Source organism: Entelurus aequoreus, linkage group LG05 (assembly GCF_033978785.1).
Source record: "Entelurus aequoreus isolate RoL-2023_Sb linkage group LG05, RoL_Eaeq_v1.1, whole genome shotgun sequence".
In the NCBI taxonomy this organism is placed as follows: domain Eukaryota; kingdom Metazoa; phylum Chordata; class Actinopteri; order Syngnathiformes; family Syngnathidae; genus Entelurus; species Entelurus aequoreus.
Genome location: NC_084735.1, coordinates 83,254,665 through 83,275,092, shown reverse-complemented (window position 1 = coordinate 83,275,092; position 20,428 = coordinate 83,254,665). Strand labels below are relative to the sequence as shown.

The following is a 20,428-nucleotide window of genomic DNA, read 5'->3' as shown; positions in this document are numbered from 1 at the left end:
CAATTACAACTTGAAATGAATAAATCAATATGGCTCGTTGTGTAAGACTGGACACACACACACACACACACACACACACATACCTTTGGCCAATATGATGCAATCAGCCCACTTGGAGGATGTTCCATTTAATTGTTTAATTTTGTAGTAAAAAAAAGCAAATAACAGGCACGACACAAAACTATACTCATTTTACATGACAGCTTTTTGGCTTTAAAAGGGGAACTGCACTTTTTTAGTAATTGTTCCTATCTTTCACAATCCTTATACAAGACAAAAATACAGATGTTTTTTTCTCATTGAATGCATTCTAAATAGAGATGTCATTATCGGCCGATAAATGCTTTAAAATGTAATATCAGAAATTGTCGGTATCGTTTTTTGTTTTTTTATTAAATCAACATAAAAAACACAATTAAAGATGCACTTACAATTAGTGAACCAACCCAAAAAAACTCCCTCCCCCATTCACACTCATTCACACAAAAGGGTTGTTTCTTTCTGTTATTAATATTCTGGTTCCTACATTATATATCAATATATATCAATACAGTCTGCAAGGGATACAGTCCGTAAGCACACATGATTGTGCGTGCTGCTGGTCCACCAATAGCACTAACCTTTAACAGTTAATTTTACTCATTTTCATTAATTACTAGGTTCTATGTAACTGTTTTTATATTGTCTTACTTTTATTTTTTATTCAATAATTTTTTTTAAATTTATTTATCTTATTTTATGAATTTTTAAAAAAATGACCTTATCTTCACCATACCTGGTTGTCCAAATTAGGCATAATAATGTGTTAATTCCACGACTGTATGTATCGGTATCGGTAATTAAGAGTTGGACAATATTGGAAATCGGCAAAAGCCATTATCGGACATCCCTAATTCTAAGTCGTAAAATACGGCAAGCACGAGGTAGCTAACAATGCAAGATAGTGGGAGTACACTATTCCGCCCATAAAGTCAACAATACTTAATTTACATCTTATGACCTGAATATTAACAAAGCATTAGCGATATTATTATAAGCGGTAACACAGACAAACTATTTTTAGCGGCGCGATGACCACAGAGAGCTAACTATTGACGTATTGAGCCAGTCATCACCTCTGAATAAATACAATTGTAAAGATTAATTCAGATAACATCGAAATGTTAGATGTTTTTCTTTCTTAATGCATTCTAAGTCGTAAAATACGGCAAGTACGAGGTAGCTAACAATGCAAGATAGTGGGAGTGCACTATTCCGCCCATAAAGTCAATAATACATCTTATGACCTCAATATAAACAAAGTATTAGCGATGTTATTATAAGCGGTAACACAGACAAACTATTTTTAGCGGCGCCGTGACCACAGATAGCTAACTATTGACATATTGAGCCAGTCATCGCCTCTGATTTGGTGAAAGTTCTAGATGATAAATTATGCCTATTGTTTATAAAACAAAGTATTCTGTGCCTTGATCTGAATAAATACAATTATGAAGATTAATTCAGATAACATCGAAATGTTACAGATGTTTTTCTTTCTTAATGCATTCTAAGTCGTAAAATACGGAAAGTACGAGGTAGCTAACAATGCAAGATAGTGGGAGTACACTATTCCACCCATAAAGTCAACAATACTCCATTTATAATAATAACAAATAAAGTATTTCTGATTCTGATTTACATCTCATGACCTGAATATTAACAAAGTATTAGCGATATTGTTATTATAAGCACTAACACAGACAAACTATTTTTAACGGCGCCGTGACCACAGCTAGCTCACTATTGACATATTGAGCCAGTCATCGCCTCTGATAAATTATGCCACTCAAGGTTGTGGACATAAACCAAAAAGGTGATCAACTTTGACATCCAACTTAGACCCGGAGATGGTGAGAAAAACACGAAAATACACTTTTTTTTTTTAACTGCGTGAGGATTACTGTATGTTTAATTATTCATCTAAACAGGAATATATAAACATCCCATCAGTCGGCATCCCAGTGAGAGCAGACATTGTAGAGTAAGTGATTGTTTTATTATGTTTGTCGACTTTATTTCTTGTTTAGCACTTAGCAATACTGCTACATGATGCTTAGTGTTTCATATAAGCTGGATCTGTTTAGCACACAGCTTTTAAAACATGTAGCTCATCCTCCTTATATTCAGGCTCAAAAACACAAGTTTCTGGCTCATCATTTGTCCCAAAGTAGTCTTTGTCGTCTCTCGTGAAGTCTGCCACGATTAGTAGGTTTGTTGTGGAAGGGAAAAGCAAACGTAATACGCCTCTTTATGCTTAAAATGAATTTTTTTGACTGTGCCTGTTACTACATTACAAATATATTTACTTACTTATGTAAAACAATAGAGGTTTTTTTATTTTTTTTAGAGCACTCTATAGGAGGATCAGAGCGAATTCCACTGGCTACATTGTTAGCTGACTTTTGCTAGTGTTTATTCTTGTCTTACATAAGAATTGTGAATGATTGCCAAAATTCCCCCCAAACTGTGCAGTTCCCCTTTAAGAAACACTAAAAGAGATCAAGAAGTCAGTAACAGTTTCATTTTTAGATCAAGAAGAGTGACAAATAAAAAATTGTATCACTCAATTCTGAGGAAAAAATGATGGACTCTTCGTCAATCTTGCTCCAACTTTCCCAGATTGCTGTTGTCAGATAAGCTTTGCAGGTTGGAGTCTTGTCATCCACCACGTTCTTCTATTTCCACCTCACATCTTACTGTTTGCAGGCCATGACATTGACCTTATGTTTTTTTTACAAGGAACGTTTTTACTTGTGGCGCTGAAACATGTTATTTCATCCTTTCTTTGGATGGAAGAGGAGGCAATTTACAAAACCCAAAACCAGTGAAGTTGGCACAAATTGCTTTAAGAACAACATTTCGCAACGAGCTATTGCAAGGAATTGAGGGATTCCACCATCTACGGTCCGTAATATCATCAAAAGGTTCAGAGAATCTGGAGAAATCACTGCACGTGAGTAGCAAGGCTGAAAACCAACATTGAATGCCAGTGACCTTCGATCCCTCAAGCGGTACTGCATCAAAAAGCGACATCAGTGTGTAAAGGATATCACCACATGGGCTCATGAACACTTCAGAAAACCACCGTCATTAACTACCGTTCGTTGCTACATCTGTAAGTGCAAGTTAAAACTCTACTATGCAAAACCAAAGCCATTTGTCAACAACACCCAGAAAAGCCGCCGGCTTCGCTGGGCCTGAACTCATCTAAGATGGACTGACGCAAAGTGGAAAAGTGTTCTCTGGTCTAACGAGTCCACATTTCAAATTGTTTTTGGGAACTGTGGACGTTGTGTCCTCCGGACCAAAGAGGAAAAGAAGCATTCAGATTTTTATAGGTGCAAAGTGTAAACGCCAGCATCTGTGATGGTATGGGGGTGTATTAGTGCCCAAAGCATGGGTAACTTACACATCTGTGAAGGCTATGTAACACAGTGGTAAAAATGCCCCTGTGACAACTTTTTTTTGCAATGTGTTGCTGCCATTAAATTCTAAGTTAATGATTATTTGCAAAAAAAAAACAAGTTTCTCAGTTCGAACATTAAATATCTTGTCTTTGCAGTTTATTCAATTGAATATAAGTTGGAAAGGATTTGCAAATCATTCTTTTCTGTTTTTATTTACAAATTACACTATAAGCCAACTTCACTGGTTTTGTGTTTTGTACATTTATTGAAGATGAATGACAGCCATCATTACCTGACATGGAGCCCTACGTCATCAGTGACTGTGGAAATGTGCACGTTTTCTTCAGGCGGTCGTCTTCATAAATGTAATCGGAACCAAAACCAAACAAACTTTCCAGCATCATCACCTTGCCCAAATGCAGATTCATCATTCATCACTTAATATGACTTTCATCCATTCTTCACCATTGCTTTTCCTTAGCCCACTGGAACCTTGTTTTTTTATGTTTAGATGTTAAAGACGGCTTTCGTTTAGCTTCTCATTTCCTACAGGCGCTTTCTTACAGTTCACTCACAGATGGTGACTTCAGTGTCCGCCCATTTGTTCATTTGTTTTGCGGTGCATTTTCTGTTTTCAAGACCTATTGCTTTAAGTTTTCTGATGTTTTCCTCGGCCTACCAGTATACTTGTTGTTGTTGTTGTTGTACTTGTACTTGCCTTTTATAACTTTTCCATTTTGTTTATACTTGGTACACATTTTAAAAACACTTCTTCTCTGCTTTGTTTCAACTGAAATCTCTTGTGTTGGAGCAATGATTCATGTCAATCCACCTGCTGCAACAGCTCTCCAAGGTGCGAACACTCCTTTTTAACTGCAGACTAATGAGACATTTAATCTGACACTGGTGTTATCTCTAAAAATACAACTTCTCAGGGGGATTCCATCACTTTCACTCTGCTTGATCCAAAATCAAAATGCTACTTTCACAATACATTTTTTGGATTTCTTTTAATGTTTCTTAAAGCCAGAACGTTATGTACTCTATTTTAATACAAAATGAAACAACTGAATGAACATCCTTCAAGTCTAAAGCTTCCATATTTTTTGCCAGAAGATGTACATATTATGTACATATATTTATGAACTGAAAAATATTGTTTATGAAAAAGTATTCTGTGCCTTAATCTGAATGAATACTATTATATAATTCAGACAACATTGAAATAGGAACAAATATTTCTAAAATTAGACTTGATCATAAAATGTTTTTAAAATCTTCAGAAACGTTTTTGTTTTTTTTGCGTATGTGTGTTATTCCTTTGGCTAGTCCAACTATACTTTTCTTGAAGTTGGAAAAAAAAAGTTTTATTAAGACATTTTAAAAAAATGGAATGTTCTACATGGTCCACAGGAAGTTGCATTCGACACATCCTCTGCAGGTCATGACAAGAAGAAAAGTTCACTCTTTTAAATGTAACTTCCATATTTACACTATAACTGAGGGTTCAAATCTCTACTCAGTCCTTAGACAAACTTTAATGATCCACAAGAAAAACTGTTCCACACAGTAGCTCAGTTACAAAGGATGGAAAGGATAAGGATGGAAAGGATAATGGGGCACAAAAAGAGGGCGAAAACAAACAGGTATAAAGTAGACTAAAATGTACCATAGTAGCAATATAAAATATAACATATGTAATATTTACATATTATATATACAGTATATAATATATACTGCTATATTATATTATATAACAAATCCAAATTACATAAGTCCTGTTACTTAATGTATTTCTTTTGAAGATTATTTTTAGTAAATATGTTTTATGTGGAATCACTGTCATGTGTTTGGTATAAATGTCAAGTGGCTATCTTCATGTACACTAAAATCTCACTCCTGTGACTCAAACGAGTCAATGTGGCTCAGAAACCTTGCTTTAATAAATACAAGTTTATTACACAAAACAATATAAAATATACACAATATCTATTGGAGTAGTTCAATTGATTGATCAGATTTAGAGTTAAAAAACAGACAGAAAAGTAAGTTTATTTTGAAATAATTACAACATGCAAATGACACTGATTTGGTGGAATGGCCCACATGTTATTATTATAATTATTCTTACAGCAAACTTTAAGGACTATTTAATAAAGACGGCCCACCTTTCATGCATGTATTATTCAATAATTACATAAAGTCACACTTTATCATCAAATAACTAATAAAAGCCAATTTACTATTTGGAAAAATCATAATCTTACTTAAAAAAAAACCTTGATTGTGTTTCCGTCACCTCACAGGATTATTCCAAAACTATCCATTTCTTTCAAAAGCATTACAGGTGACTGCGGGTGTCGCCCCCTCCAGGTCATCAGACACACTGCAGTCTTTAGTGATCACAAAGAAGTGGTCTTCGTCTCTGGTTACTATAAGTCCAGAGTCAACACTGCGGAATGTAAGGCCTGTGCGTACTCTGTGAACACAGACATGCTTTTAGCCATGTGAGCTTTTTCTGGCACTTTAAGAGGGCAACTTAACTTTTTGGGGGAATTTTCTCTATCGTTCACAATTAGTATGACAGAGAAGAAGACGGATGTATTTTTTTTATGCATTCTATCTAATTTGTAAATAAAAGTCCTCTTACAATGGAGTCAAAGAGAGGTCCTCCATTCCGCTAATAAAGCCCTCCAAACAACCAAAAAGTGCCAACAATACTCCATGTACATTTTGGGACCTGAATATTAACCAAGTATGAGTGATATTGTTTTTATAAGTGCTAAAACACACAAACTATTTCTAGAGGGGCCTTGATCACAGAGAGGTAACTAGCTTGTGCTGCTATATTGACATCATCGGCTGGTGAGCTGCTTTCACGCCTTGGAGCTCATGAAAGTTTATTCTAGATCATTAATGCCTCTTATCTTGAAAGAAGACGGATGAGGACATAATCTGACGAGTTGGTCAACTTTGGCATCCAATTTAGACCCCGAAATGGCGAGAAAGACACGAAAAGACGCTTGGTTCCACCCCCCCTTTTTTCTTTGCGAGGAATATGAGTCATTCTTCATCTAAACAAGAATTATAACATCCATCCCAGAGACAGCAGAAAATGTACAGTAGGTGATATATAGTGGGGCGGTATAGCTCGGTTGGTAGAGCAGCCGTTCCAGCAACCTCAGGGTTGCAGGTTCGATCCCTGCTTCCGCCATCCTTGTCACTGTCGTTGTGTCCTTGGGCAAGACGCTTTACCCACCTGCTCCCAGTGCCACCCACAATGGTTTAAATGTAACTTAGATATTGGGTTTCACTATGTAAAGCGCTTTGAGTCACTTGAGAAAAGCGCTAAATAAATATAATTCACTTCACTTGATGTTTTATTATGTCTGTTGGCAGTCATGAAGTCTGGAGTGAGTAAAAATCAGTGAGGTTGTTGAAGAAAAAGCAAACGTGATGCATATGTGAAATTAATGTGCCACACATGCTTAAAATGATCAAAATACGTAAACATTACATGTTATTATAAATGTGCCTGTTACTACATTACATATATACTTACAGTGTGTATGTAAAACCTTGACGGAGGATTTTGGATATTTGTTTTGCGTTTTATAGACTATCATAGGCTCCATTGTAAGCGGATGTTTGATCGCATTTATTTTACGATATAAGAATGCATACATTTTTTTTTTAATGTATAGGTGGTTCTCTTACATAAATATTGTGAATGATAGGCAAAATTCCAAAAAAAGTGCAGTTCCCCTTTAAGCGACCGTCTGTACCTTTAGGATTGTTGTGGAAGATGCAGTTGTTGGCGCACGAGTCCGGGTGCGAGTCCCAGAAGGAGGACGCGCAGCAGCAGAGGGGAGGAAAGTCCAGCTTCTTGTCGGACATCTTCTGCTTCAGTTGAGCCCTCAAGGCCTCCACATACCTGCGCACAAACAAGTGATGAAGTATCACACGTTCTAAGGCAACATTCAGTGTAGCAGCGGCTTCGAAATAGGAGAGAATATAATTGAACCCTTCAGATCACCTGGTGGTTACTTTGCTCTTCTCCGGCCTTTTCCTTCTTTCCATCTCGGCGGCTCTCTCCTCCTCCTCCAGCTTGAGGCGCTCCAGAATGAGCACCTCTCTCTCCTCCAGCCGCTGTCTGACCTGAGTGAGCTGCCGCGTTCGCTCCAGCCGACGCTCCTCTTCCAGGCGAGCCTTCTCCTTCCCCGCTTTCAACCTTTGAGGGGGGAAAAAAGACGCAAACATTTGACCGGAGGCAATGCAAAATCGGCTTTCGACTGATAGTCAACTGTGCACGCAAAAAAAGCCCTTATTTGAATTTGTGCAATCAAAAATGCGTTTTCTTTATTTTCATGACTATTTACATTGTAGATTGTCACTGAAGGCATCACAACTATGAATGAACACAAGTGGAGTTATGTACTTAACAAAAAACGGTGGAATAACTGAAAACATGTTTTATATTCTAGTTTATTCAAAATAGCCACCCTTTGCTCTGATTACTGCTTTGCACACTCTTGGCATTCTCTCGATGAGCTTCAAGAGGTAGTCACCTGAAATGGTTTTCACTTCACAGGTGTGCTTGAAACCAGGCGAACCTGCAACCCTCAAGATTGTGGCACAGCCGCTCTACCCACCACGCCATGCCGCCCCACATAGCTCATAGGACACATCCTGGGTTTATGCTGAGCATTCAAATAGAGGAGTGGTGCAACTAAAGAGTGTAGCTGCTGGTGAATACACTGCTTAACGACAGTCTTGGTGCTTGTACTGTACAGCCCGATTATTGCGACTGTACAAAAAAAAAGAACTAGTCACATATGTGCGCAGGTAGAATATGTCACAGTGTTTCCCACACATTAATTTATTTGTGGCGGCCCGCCACAAAATAATTACGTCCACCACAAATAAAAAAGATAATTTTTTTTTTTTTGTCCTGTCCAGCTTTTTAGGCAAATCATATAGTTGATGTAGATGCCCATATAGGCTGTTCACATTTACTTTACAAAAGAGAAGTGTAGGATACTTCTCTTGTTGCCTTATTTGTATTTGACCACTACTGTTTTCTGTTTATTTGTTACTGACTGTGGCAGGACACCTCTGCCTCTGTTTCACTTTATGTTGCTGGTAAATAATATGGTTGTAGTAGTAGGCTAAAGTTAAATTATTTAGTATGCACTAATTAAAGGGGCAGAGCTTTAAGAGACATTTTAGCTTTTATATTTTATAAGATATATTTTTTGTAAGAACCACAATTAATAAATATATTTCAGTGAATAACTTATTGTTCAAATCTGTATATAAATATGTACATAAAGTGTTGTAATAATATTGTAAAATGGATGGATGGATGGACGTTTAAAACAAAACTGTTATTATTAATTAGTAAGTATACATTTTTTGAGCCTTTTTAGAGAAAATCATATCATTGTAGTAAATTATGCAAATTCCTCGATGATGTCATGGTGACCACGCCCATAGCCACGCCCCCACCGCCACAGGTATCTTGGCAGTTTATGGGAAACACTGTGTCATCTGAGGGAGGACAGGTCACTTTTCTTCCTTTTCATTCAGTTCTTTCCTTTCCCTCTCGTGAGGCTGACGACTCGTTGTCAAGGACAAGAAAAGGAAAGTAAAATGTTGAAAGAGTAAAAATCTAACACTGGTTGAATGTTTGGTTCAAGCCCCTCAAAGTCTGCAACCATCATTAGGGTTAAAGATGGTAACTTTGAACATGTGAAATGGTCAGTTATAACCAGTGTTGGGACTAACTGTTACTGTAACGCCGTTATTTTGGGCTGTAACTAGTAGTCTAACGCGTTATTTTTTATATTCAGTAACTCAGTTACCGTTACTACATGATGCGTTACTGCGTTATTTTACATTTTTTATGTAGTATCGGTTAGAAACAGAAGATCTGAGTGTGTTTTATTGGAGCGCTGCGGTGTCAATCAATCAATCAATGTTTATTTATATAGCCCTAAATCACAGGTGTCTCAAAGGGCTGCACAAGCCACCACGACATCCTCGGTACAGAGCCCACATAAGGGCAAGGGTCGTCCTTCTGTGTCACAAGGAAAAGAAGAGGCGCTCTGTGTGTGGGGGGGGGGGGGGGCTGTGTTTACATCATGGTGGAGCCAGAAGTCGAGTTTCTTAACATTGAGATATTCTCACTACTTTTCTTTTGTCGAGCACAAAGAAAATAACATTTTAGTTAAATGTATGTTGTGTCTTGGATCCAAAATCCTATCTAATGCCCAAAACAGCAATTCAAATCTGCTGAAACAGCTACAAAACCAACATGCTTCGACGAAGCTAGTAAGGAGAGACACACTTCACCTCCAACAGCGGCTGGATTTTAACGGAGGGACTGCTAGCCAGGACAACATTGATAGAGCCATTGCAGCGTATGTGCTAGAAGACATGCAGGCTATTTCTACAGTGGAGTCACCCGATTTCAGGCAGCTGGACACAGTGGACAGTGAGTACATAAACATGGAAAGAGAGCTAAAGAAAACACTCCAAACTCTGCCTCTGCTCATCATTTATCACTGAAGGTACACACTCTGTCAATTCTCTTATATACTCTTTCATTCTAGACTTCTAGAGTGTTTGATCATCACATCACTCTAAATGTATAAACTATAAAGTTCACAAACATAAAGAGGGATCCTAGTGGGCCAGGCCAATCTTTCCTTATCCCTAAACTAAAACTGGGGAAATGCGTAGAGTGTTCTGGGCTTCAGTACAGTGTTGATCTCATGAAGACATGATTTTATTTCCTAATTCCTTGAGAGAAAAAAAATGCCTGGTTAGGCTTTGTGTATGTCATGTGTGCCTTCCTTGGGTGAAGCCAGGTTTACAGCTATGTTGTGACATGTTGTTATTATGCTGTTTGTTACTTATGTATGATATGTTGCAGCTATTTAAAATGGTTTTGTCAATTTGTTCTGGCCTGAAATAAATTGGCTCTTTGAAACATATATTTGTCTAGTGACTGTAACTAGTTACTGGTTTTCAGTAACTAACCCAACACTGGTTATAACCAAGCATAGTGGTCTCATTACTGACACTTCCTGTCTCTGCAACGCTTCTTCCAGTGTGCAAGGCAAGCACAGCAATAAAAGCAATCATTGTGTTATTTTATTGCTATTGTCGATCACAGCTGATTATCTTGTAGTGGCTCGGACTGGGTGTGCCTAATGTTTTGTCTGGGTCACCTGTCAGTCTTCTTCAGGTGTTTCCTGTGCTGCTTGCTCTGTTTCACTCGCTCCCTGTCGGCGGTCATGAAGCGGCGGCGCTGCGTCAGGAAGTGAGACTGCTGCTGTGAGAGGAGACGTACGCTTACATGAGAGGTATGGCCCTTGCAGCGAGGTTATCAATACCTGTCTCCTCAATGTCTCCTGGTCCTGCAGAGGCCACACGACCTTCGGGACTCTGGCGCTGGACTTGAGATCAGGCTCAGACTGGTCCTGCAACAACCCAACACATGAGCTTTTAACGCTTTGAAAGATCAAAAGAACGTGGGGCCGTTTTGATATGTTCATATATATGCAAAAATTAAAAAACAAAAATCTTCCTGAAAGACAGCGTCCTCTGCAGTGGACATATATATCTTGTTTTCTTACTTACGAGTCTCCTTTGCAATGCAGTTGCGCTTCCAAGACATTAGATGGCAGTACAGCATAGGCCAGCTATGGTATGTTGTCCAACTAGGAAGTACATTTTCCAGGAAGTCCAATGTGTTAGGTTGCGCCCTACAAAGTTTGTGCTTATTACACACAAGCTGTTTGATTGGAACATTCATCTTAGTTGTAGTTTTCATTACCTAATTTGGAGGCTAAATAGGAAGCAGCTTTTCCAGGAAGTCAAATGTGTTGTGTTGCGCCCTACAAAGCGTTTCTACATTAGGTACTATGGTATTGTGCTAATTACACACTTGCTTTTTTTATTGCAACATTCATCTTAGTTTAGTCTTCATTACCAAATTTGGAGGCAAACTATGAAGTTGCTTTTTCCAGGAAGCTGAATGTGTTATGTTGCGCCCCACAAAATGTTCATACTGTTAATATTGTGCTTATTACAAACCGACTGTTTGATTGCAATATTCATCTTAGTTTAGTCTTCATTACCAAATTTGGACGCGAACTATGAAGTTGCTTTTTCCAGGAAGCTTAATGTGTTATGTTGCGCTCTACAAGGTTTTATACTGTAAATATTATGCTTATTACACACGAGCTGTTTGATTGTAATATTCATCTTAGTTTAGTCTTCATTATTAAATTTAGAGGCTAACTATGAAGTTGCTTATTCCAGGAAGCTGAACGTGGTATACTGTAAATATTATGCTCATTACACACGAGCTGTTTGATTGTAATATTCATCTTAGTTTAGTCTTCATTATTAAATTTAGAGGCTAACTATGAAGTTGCTTATTCCAGGAAGCTGAACGTGGTATACTGTAAATATTATGCTTATTACACACCAGCTGTTTGTTATATTCATGTTCATTTAGCTTTCATTACCAAATTTGGCCTCCTACCGGTCGGACGTGCCCTAAACATGCCCCGTGGCCTCCTAGACCCAGGACACGTTGGGAAGACTATGTCTCCCGGCTGGCCTGGGAACGCCTCGGGATCCCCCGGGAAGAGCTGGACGAAGTGGCTGGGGAGAGGGAAGTCTGGGCTTCCCTGCTTAGGCTGCTGCCCCCGCGACCCGACCTCGGATAAGCGAAAGAAGATGGATGGATGGATGGATACCAAATTTGGAGGTTAACAAGGAAGTATCTTTTTCCAGGAAACTGAACGTGTTATGTTGCGCCCTACAAAGTATTTATACTGTAAATATTACGCTTATTACACACCAGCTGTTTGATTGTAATATTCATCTTAGTTTAGTCTTCATTACCAAATTTAGGGGCTAACTATAAAGTTGCTTATTCCAGGAAGCTGAATGTGTTCTGTTGCGCCCTACAAAGTATTTACACTCTGATTGTAATATTCATCTTAGTTTAGTCTTCATTACCAAATTTAGGGGCTAACTATGAAATTGCTTATTCCAGGAAGCTGAATGTGTTCTGTTGCGCCCTACGAAGTATTTATACTCTAAATACTACGCTTATTACATACACACTAGCTGTTTGATTGTAATATTAATCTTTGTTAAGTTTTCATTACCAAATTTGGAAGTTAACAAGTAGGTATATTTTTCCAGGAAACTGAATGTGTTATGTTGCGCCCTACAAAGTGTTTATACTGAAAATATTACGCTTATTATACACAAGCTGTTTGATTGTAATATTCATCTTGATTTAGTTTTCATTATCAAATTTGGAGGTTGACAAGGAAGTATCTTTTTTCAGGAAGCTGAATGTGTAATGTTGTTGCCTACAATGTTTTTATACTGTAAGTGTTGCGCTTATTGCACACCAGCTGTTTGTATGTAACATTCATCTTAGTTGTAGTTTTCATTACCAAATTTAGAAGCAAACTAGAAAGTGGCATTTCTAGGAAGTTGAATGTGTTATGTTGCGCCCTACGAAGTGTTTATACTGTAAGTATTGCGCATATTGCACACCAGCTGTTTGTTTGTAACATTCACCTTAGTTGTAGTTTTCCCCACCAAATGTGTCGGTGTTGAAATCGCCGTGTAAAATCGCTAATGCTAATAGTAGCCTGTCTATGTTAAATCCCATGTAAATTAGCATAAAGCTAGTGCATTTTGGAGGAGTGAAGCCTTACTTTACATTCAAACGTTTTCTACCAAGCATACTTGCTTAGTTGGTGTTGAAATTTGCAACATTACTTAGAGGGAGTTTGGCTGCGTCTGCCCTGAGCGCCGCTTGAGTGAATGTTTAAGTGAGCCGATGTTTAGTCCGCAACCGGACGTGCAACAAGAGGTATCGAAACATGGCACCGTTTGATTTAACATGAATTGAAACCTTATAGTACCAACGGAATTTGGTCGGTGCCTATAAAAATACCATATTCAGTACCCATCCCGAGTTGTGATCATTTACATCACTTGTTTTCTGATTGTGTGGTAAACACCGGAAGAAGATTAGCGCCCATAAAACACCAGAGGAGAACTTCCTTCAGAAGTAGAAGTCTTCTATAAGTCCCGTGACAAAGCAGAATATGAATGAAGAAATGGGAGTGTAGTCTTGTCGGTTGGTTGTTAGTGCGCAAACACACCACAACACGTTGACTTCTGCTCGCCGGCTGCCGAACGAGAGGACATTTGTGTTCTTTGACGACCGGCAAATGATCTCTGCCGCCTTCCTCTTCCTCCTGAATGTGGTCATCCTCCTGCAGGACGTCAGATTTAGCCAAGTCACAACTTTTTGTCTTAATGGGAAGTGGGTTTTTTTTGTTTTTTTTAGACTCACATGTCTGCTTAGCGAGATGTTCCAGCTGTCTGCAGGCAGCTGTGACGTCCCCTCGTCACACAGGCTGGTCCTGCGGGCCGCCAGTCTGAGTCGGATCTGCCTCGCTCCGTCACGCAGCTGCAAACATGGCAGACATGCGTTCGTCACTGTGGCATTGGTCCCAAAAAAGCCGCCAAGAAAGCGCGATGCAACAATGCTCGCAGGCTGGGAGACGCTGATAAGGACCCTCTCGTCTGACAGAGGACAGCAACAATAAAGGTCAAACATGTCCTAAAAAACAACTGCAAATGTTGTTCCAGCTTCCAAGGAGCTTAGTTAAAACCCATCTGGATGCTTAATGTAGCTCAACATTTAGATTTTACAATGGTAATACTTACCGTCGGGAGTTTTACCACAACTATCATTATTACCTTTATCGTTACGTCCCTAATGATCATTATTTGGTACAGTTGCATACAGTACATAATCCTTGCTCCTTTTTGCACAGTCTGCTGTTTATTGAATTAATCTGGGTCTACTGGTCCACTTAGCTGCTGTGAAACTTGAATTTCCCCAGTGGACAACTAAGAAAAGGCTTATTCTGTTCTATATTTTTAAATATCACATACCATAGGGCACACCGGATTATAAGGCGCACTACCAATGAGTGGGTCATTTCAGGTCTATTTTTATACAAAAGGCGCATTAAAAGGGGTCATATTATGATTTTTTTCTAAATTTAAAACCCTTCCTTGTAGTCTACATAACATGTAATGGTGGTTCTTTGTTTAAATTGTTGCATAGATTATGGTTTACAGACCATTTTCAAGTCGCTTTCGTACAGTCGCTTCAGGATGCGCCGTTTTGCGGGCGGTCTTATTTACGTGGCTCACCTTCGGAGTGGAAGAAGTGTCAAAAGATGGAGCCAACTGTTTTAATGAAATTCAGACTTAAATCAATAACGGAGCAGCATCTCCTCATCCGGAAACAACAACACCGGAAATGTGTCCCGTGAAAAAACGTCCGACCGGAACTCTAATAACCAAAGTTCCTTGGGTGAATAATGTAAACTCACTACACCGGTAGTTTTTAGCGCTTCCATAGCAAGTATATAAACTACTTTAGATTAGAAATGGAAACAGCGGAGGGTGAATGTCCCATAAGAAGATAGAGAAAAAGAAGAAGCTTATCGACTACGGTGTCGGCACGGACTACAAAGGCAGACGGGAGCAAATTTTCAGGACTTATGCAGATCCCAAATACAGATCAGCAGGTGCCAGACGGTAAGAAAAGTTGGTTTTGCATAATATTGCGAAACAAAGCGGCCAATAAAATGTCTGCCAATGGGTGCCATTTTGCGGTCCTTATACACACACACACCATACTAATACTCGTATGTTGAAGAGTACATCTGACTACTGTAGCCGTAACGCGCCGACAATCCATCAAGCGGTGCGGCTTCATAGCTTTTTGAGCGCCGTGTGTAATGTTCTATATTCTCAATGGAACATATAAAGTTTTGGTGTTGCTTGCTGGCATCATATTGCAGTCTACATATATTTCTTGTGTGTGACTGCAATCTACTGGTTACATTTATCATTACACCATGTACCAAATAAAATAGCTTTACGGTTGGTAAGCACACCAAAATTATTCCGTACGTTAAGCGCACCGGGTTATAAGGCGCAGTGTCGATTTTTGAGAAAATAAAAGGATTTTAGGTGCGCCTAATAGTCCGAAAAATACGATATTGTCCGGTCTCATCTTTACCTCTTTTTAAAAACACAGATCACCTGGCGGGGTGATGTGACTTCAGTACTAACGTCTTTATTCATGCTTGAATAATACACAAGCCTCCAGCTAGGTGGCAGCAGAGCTGGACTTCATCAACAGGCTGAGCAGGGACTACACAAAGCCACAAATACAGTAAAGTATATATCTACTGAAGATATATGATATCCTGTTGTGACCACATGTAAGGATAATAGATAAATCAGTAAATATCAATAGAGAATGTCATTTGAGATCCATGTACCTCACTCGTGTCCGTCTCCCTTTGAGTCCACTGGAGGTGGTGATGTTGTTTCGGGATTCTCTTGTCAACCTGTAGTTTTAAAAGCTGCTGTTATTGTTTTTCAAAAGCACATAGACACTTTATTGACATCCAAGAGTGCCGTCACCCTTGTTGTACGGTAGGTACATTGGTCCAGACAAAACATGTAACATGCGCCGCAGCAAAGGCCCATCAAAAGATGGCGGTATTGTCTCAAATATATACCACTTTTTAAAATATACCGCTATTGACTGTAATACCGGTATACCGCCAACTTCACACAGGTACTGTGCTAGACTGTGATCAATTTCCTTTATTTAACCAGGTAAACACTCATTGAGGTTAAAATATTGAGGTTGCAAAGGTAAAATTCCTATTCAAATTTTTTTTCATACAGTGTAAATCCAAATAGCACATCTTTAAAACAAAGCACAAATTCGTCATGAATATTGTCCAGGATGAAGCAACAGATGCCTTGCCATCATAGACATCTTATAAGTAGACGCAGCAATGGCTGCTGTGACGCGAGAAATTCGGCCGCCATCTTGAAGTGGTGATGAGGAGTCGGCGAGCAGCCTAAACTGACAGTTGACAGGTAGAAAACAAAGATGCCGGGCTGGTGTTCAGCGTTTTCCTGCTCAAATGAGCGGACTGTTGAAAATAGGAATCGGGGGATTACGTTTCACAAGTAAGATTTAACATTAACGTACTATTGGTTGTATTTTGTGAAAAGAATATTACCAGAGTTGAGAAGGAGCAAAGATCTTCAATAGTACTGAAATCGGAGCTGCTATCAAACAAGAGTATGACCATAATAGCAACCATAATAATAATTCTGAATGCAGTGAAACAGATTGGTGGTTTTAGCTGATATAAAGACTTTCAGGTGTTTATATATGTTTATGTTTAAGTATTTGGCAGACGCTTTTATCCAAAGCGACATACATAAAAAATACATATAAAACCATCACTGTAAACATTATCATTTAAGGGAAGAATGTAATACAAAATATCAATACAAAGTGTCAAGACAGAATAAACTCTCTGCTGCTGCAGCAACAGAGTCTATAGGCAGTGGTTCTTAACCTGGGTTCGATCGAACCCTAGGGGTTCGGTGAGTCAACCTCAGGGGTTCGACAGAGCCTCCGCCGCAGCAGTCAAGACACACCAGACTTATCGTGTAAATAAAAACTTCTCCCTATCGGCGTATCCGTACTGTAAAGTTAAAAGTTGAATGACAATAAAAAGGAAGTCTAAGTATTATGGGTACCCCCAAACAATGTTCCCTCTAATTTTCCATGTGATTTGCAAGTGTGTAATTTGTTGTGAGTTCATGCACTGTGTTGGTTTTGTTCTTTGAACAAGGTGATGTTCATGCACGGTTCATGTTGTGCACTAGTAAAAAAAACATATAACTTTGTCTTGAATTTGAAAAAATAAAAATAAAAACAAATATTTTTCACTAAAGAAGGGTTCGGTGAATGTGCATATGAAACTGGTGGGGTTCGGTACCTCCAACAAGGTTAAGAACCACTGGTCTATAGTCTATAGGTCCCTAAGATATATAGATATCGAATATATTCATACATTGTTTATGTAGGATATATACGCATGTATATACAGTGTTTCCCACACATTAATTTATTTGTGGCGGCCCGCCACGAAAGAATTACGTCCGCCACAAATTTAAAAAAAATAAAAATAAATAAATTGTTGTTTTTTTTGTCCTGTCCAGCTTCTCAGGCAAATCATATAGTTGATGTAGATGCCCATATGGGCTGTTCAGATTTACTTTACAAAAGAGAAGTGTAGGATACTTCTCTTGTTGCCTTAATTGTATTTGACCACTACTGTTTTCTGTTTATTTGTTACTGACTGTGGCAGGACACCTCTGCCTCTGTTTCACTTTATGTTGCTGGTAAATAATATGGTTGTAGTAGTAGGCTAAAGTTAAATTATTTAGTATGCACTAATTAAAGGGGCAGAGCTTTGAGAGACATTTTAGCTTTTATATTTTATAAGATATATTTTTTGTAAGAACCACAATTAATAAATATATTTCAGTGAATAACTTATTGTTCAAATCTGTATATAAATATGTACATAAAGTGTTGTAATTATATTGTAAAATGGATGGATGGATGGACGTTTAAAACAAAACTGTTATTATTAATTAGTAAGTATACATTTTTTGAGCCTTTTTAGAGAAAATCATATCATTGTAGTAAATTATGCAAATTACTCGATGATGGCATGGTGACCACGCCCATAGCCACGCCCCCACCGCCACAGGTATCTTGGCAGTTTATGGGAAACATTGTATATACATTGAATTATTTACATTATTTACAATCCGGGGTGTGGGATGTGGAGGGGGGGGGGGGTAGGTTTGGTTGATATCAGCACTTCAGTCATCAACAATTGCATCATCAGAGAAATGGACATTGAAACTGACTTAGTAGGATATGTACAGTGAGTAGTGGACATAGAGAGAGAGATCAGAAAGCATAAGAACAAGTATCTACATTTGATTATTTACAATCTGGGGAGGTGGGACGAGGAAGGGTCAAGGGTTGAAGTTGCCTGGAGGTGTTGTTTTAGTGCGGTTTTGAAGGAGGATAGAGAGGCACTTTCTTTTACACCTGTTGGGAGTGCATTCCATATTGATGTGGCATAGAAGGAGAATGAGTTAAGACCTTTGTTAGATCGGAATCTGGGTTTAACGTGGTTAGTGGAACTCCCCCTGGTGTTGTGGTTATGGCGGTCATTTACGTTAAGGAAGTAGTTTGACATGTACTTCGGTATCAGGGAGGTGTAGCGGATTTTATAGACTAGGCTCAGTGCAAGTTGTTTTACTCTAAATGAGGTTGCAAAGGTAAAATTCCTTTTCAAATGTGTTTTCATACAGTGTAAATCCAAATAGCACATCTTTAAAACAAAGCGCACATTTGTCATGAATATTGTCCAGGATGAAGCGACAGATGTTGCCATAGTGATCGAGCCAAATAATATTTTAAAACATACCTCGGATTGTGTTTCCTGGCACTTGCGGATGACCGCCACACGATGGCGCACATCCTCTTGAAACCTACGAAGCCTGACTTCGCGTTCCCTCATTCTGTCTGCCTGGAGCTCGTCTGTATAAGAGGCCAAGTCCTGAGAAACAATAACAGTGAGGTTATGGAAGCACGCCAACTCAACGGCAGTATTTTTTAACATGAAAGTGTTCCATGAATAAAAGAAAGGCGGTGTTTTGAACTACTAACGAGCCTTACGACAAGCTAGCTAGCTAGCTTTAAGCTCCAGCAGTCACTCACACACGGATTCTCCTCGAAGTCCTGGCCGTCCTCCACCCAGGCTCCCACCGCCACCACAGTCTGGTTCCTCTCGGCCATCACCTTGTTGGTTCCATGCACTTTTCTCCGTCGGCTCGGAGATTTGTCCCCAACCGTTTTCGCTCGGCTAGCAAACATGTCCGCTAACTGACAACACTTTCTCGGGATTTGTCGTTGTAGTCGTCTTTAAAACATCAATGTTGTTAGCTGTAAGAAGAATGAACGTTGACTTGTTATCGCACTAAAAGTAAGGAACAATTACTTCCGTCAAAGACGTTAAAAACCGATTTGAGTTTCGCTCACTTGTCTTGTACTTGACTACTAGGCAGCTCAATAGTACAATACTGCCCCTCTGGTACGGAGGGGGAATGCAGCGCACCCCTTTGACTACGTTTACGCTGCAGGCCAAGGTGATCTAAATTGGATTTTTTTTGCAATCTGATTTTTTTTACCAGCTGACTGTTTACACTGCAAGTAAAATGTGATCTTTATCAGACTCTGGTCTAAACGTGCACAGGCTCTAAGTCTAACGTGGCCTCAACGTCACTTGCATGCGCAGTTCGATACATTTTTTATTTATTTTTTACTTAAATTTTTTTATTGAACAACAAACATACATTTATAATTCACTCAACTGGACTTGTTATCGCACTAAAAGTAAAGAACAATTATTTCCGTCAAAGACGTTAAAAAACAGATTTGAGTTTCGCTCACTTGTCTTGTACTTGACTATCAGGCAGCTCAATAGTACAATACCGCCCCCTCTGGTACGGAGGGGGAATGCAGCGCACCCCTTTGACTACGTTCACACTGCAGGCCAAAGTGATCTAAATTGGATTTTTTTACCAGCTGACTGTTTACACTGCAAGTAAAATGTGATCTTTATCAGACTCCGGTCTAAACGTGCACAGGCTCTAAGTCTAACGTGGCCTCAACGTCACTTGCATGCGCAAGTGTGTGATGACTGTATTATGATGATAGTATATATGATAGTATATATCTGTATCATGAATCAATTTAAGTGGACCCCGACTTAAACAAGTTGAAAAACTTATTCGGGTGTTACCATTTAGTGGTCAATTGTACGGAATATGTACTTCACTGTGCAACCTACTAATAAAAGTCTCAATCAATCAATCAATGCGCAGTTCGATACATTTTTTATTTATTTTTTACTTTAATTTTTTTATTGAACAACAAACATACATTT

The 20,428-nt window shown here is 38.8% G+C and overlaps 1 protein-coding gene across 4 annotated transcripts; it reads right to left on the bottom strand.

Annotated features, from left to right (window-relative positions):
• Positions 1–5,481: 5,481 nt before the first annotated feature.
• Positions 5,482–19,951, bottom strand: ccdc15 (coiled-coil domain containing 15). Of its 4 annotated transcripts, none has more exons than XM_062049067.1 (11): positions 19,933–19,951; positions 19,201–19,425; positions 18,908–19,039; positions 15,866–15,934; positions 13,852–13,968; positions 13,658–13,771; positions 10,850–10,936; positions 10,685–10,788; positions 7,486–7,680; positions 7,235–7,383; positions 5,482–5,928 (listed from the first exon to the last, which is right to left on the bottom strand). In XM_062049067.1, exons 2-11 carry the CDS (start codon positions 19,354–19,356, stop codon positions 5,882–5,884), a joined length of 1,170 nt encoding a protein of 389 aa, XP_061905051.1. In that variant the 5' UTR covers positions 19,357–19,425; positions 19,933–19,951; the 3' UTR covers positions 5,482–5,881. The 4 variants fall into 4 exon arrangements, with proteins under 4 accessions (XP_061905051.1, XP_061905050.1, XP_061905052.1 ...); XM_062049066.1 differs by lacking the exon at positions 19,933–19,951 and adding an exon at positions 19,522–19,643; XM_062049068.1 differs by lacking the exon at positions 19,933–19,951 and having other exon boundaries at positions 10,685–10,785; positions 19,201–19,585.
• Between the last annotated feature and the right edge of the window lie 477 nt (positions 19,952–20,428).

Bases quoted from the DNA above. Each gene is read 5' to 3' on its own strand.
- ccdc15 (XM_062049067.1), bottom strand. From the start codon at position 19,356: ATGTTTGCTAGCCGAGCGAAAACGGTTGGGGACAAATCTCCGAGCCGA. The intron at 13,969-15,865 runs GTACATGGATCT...CCATGTTTGCAG, and splicing joins GGGAGACGGACACGAGTGAG to CTGCGTGACGGAGCGAGGCA. The intron at 5,929-7,234 runs GTACAGACGGTC...CTGTGTTCACAG, and splicing joins CTTCCACAACAATCCTAAAG to AGTACGCACAGGCCTTACAT.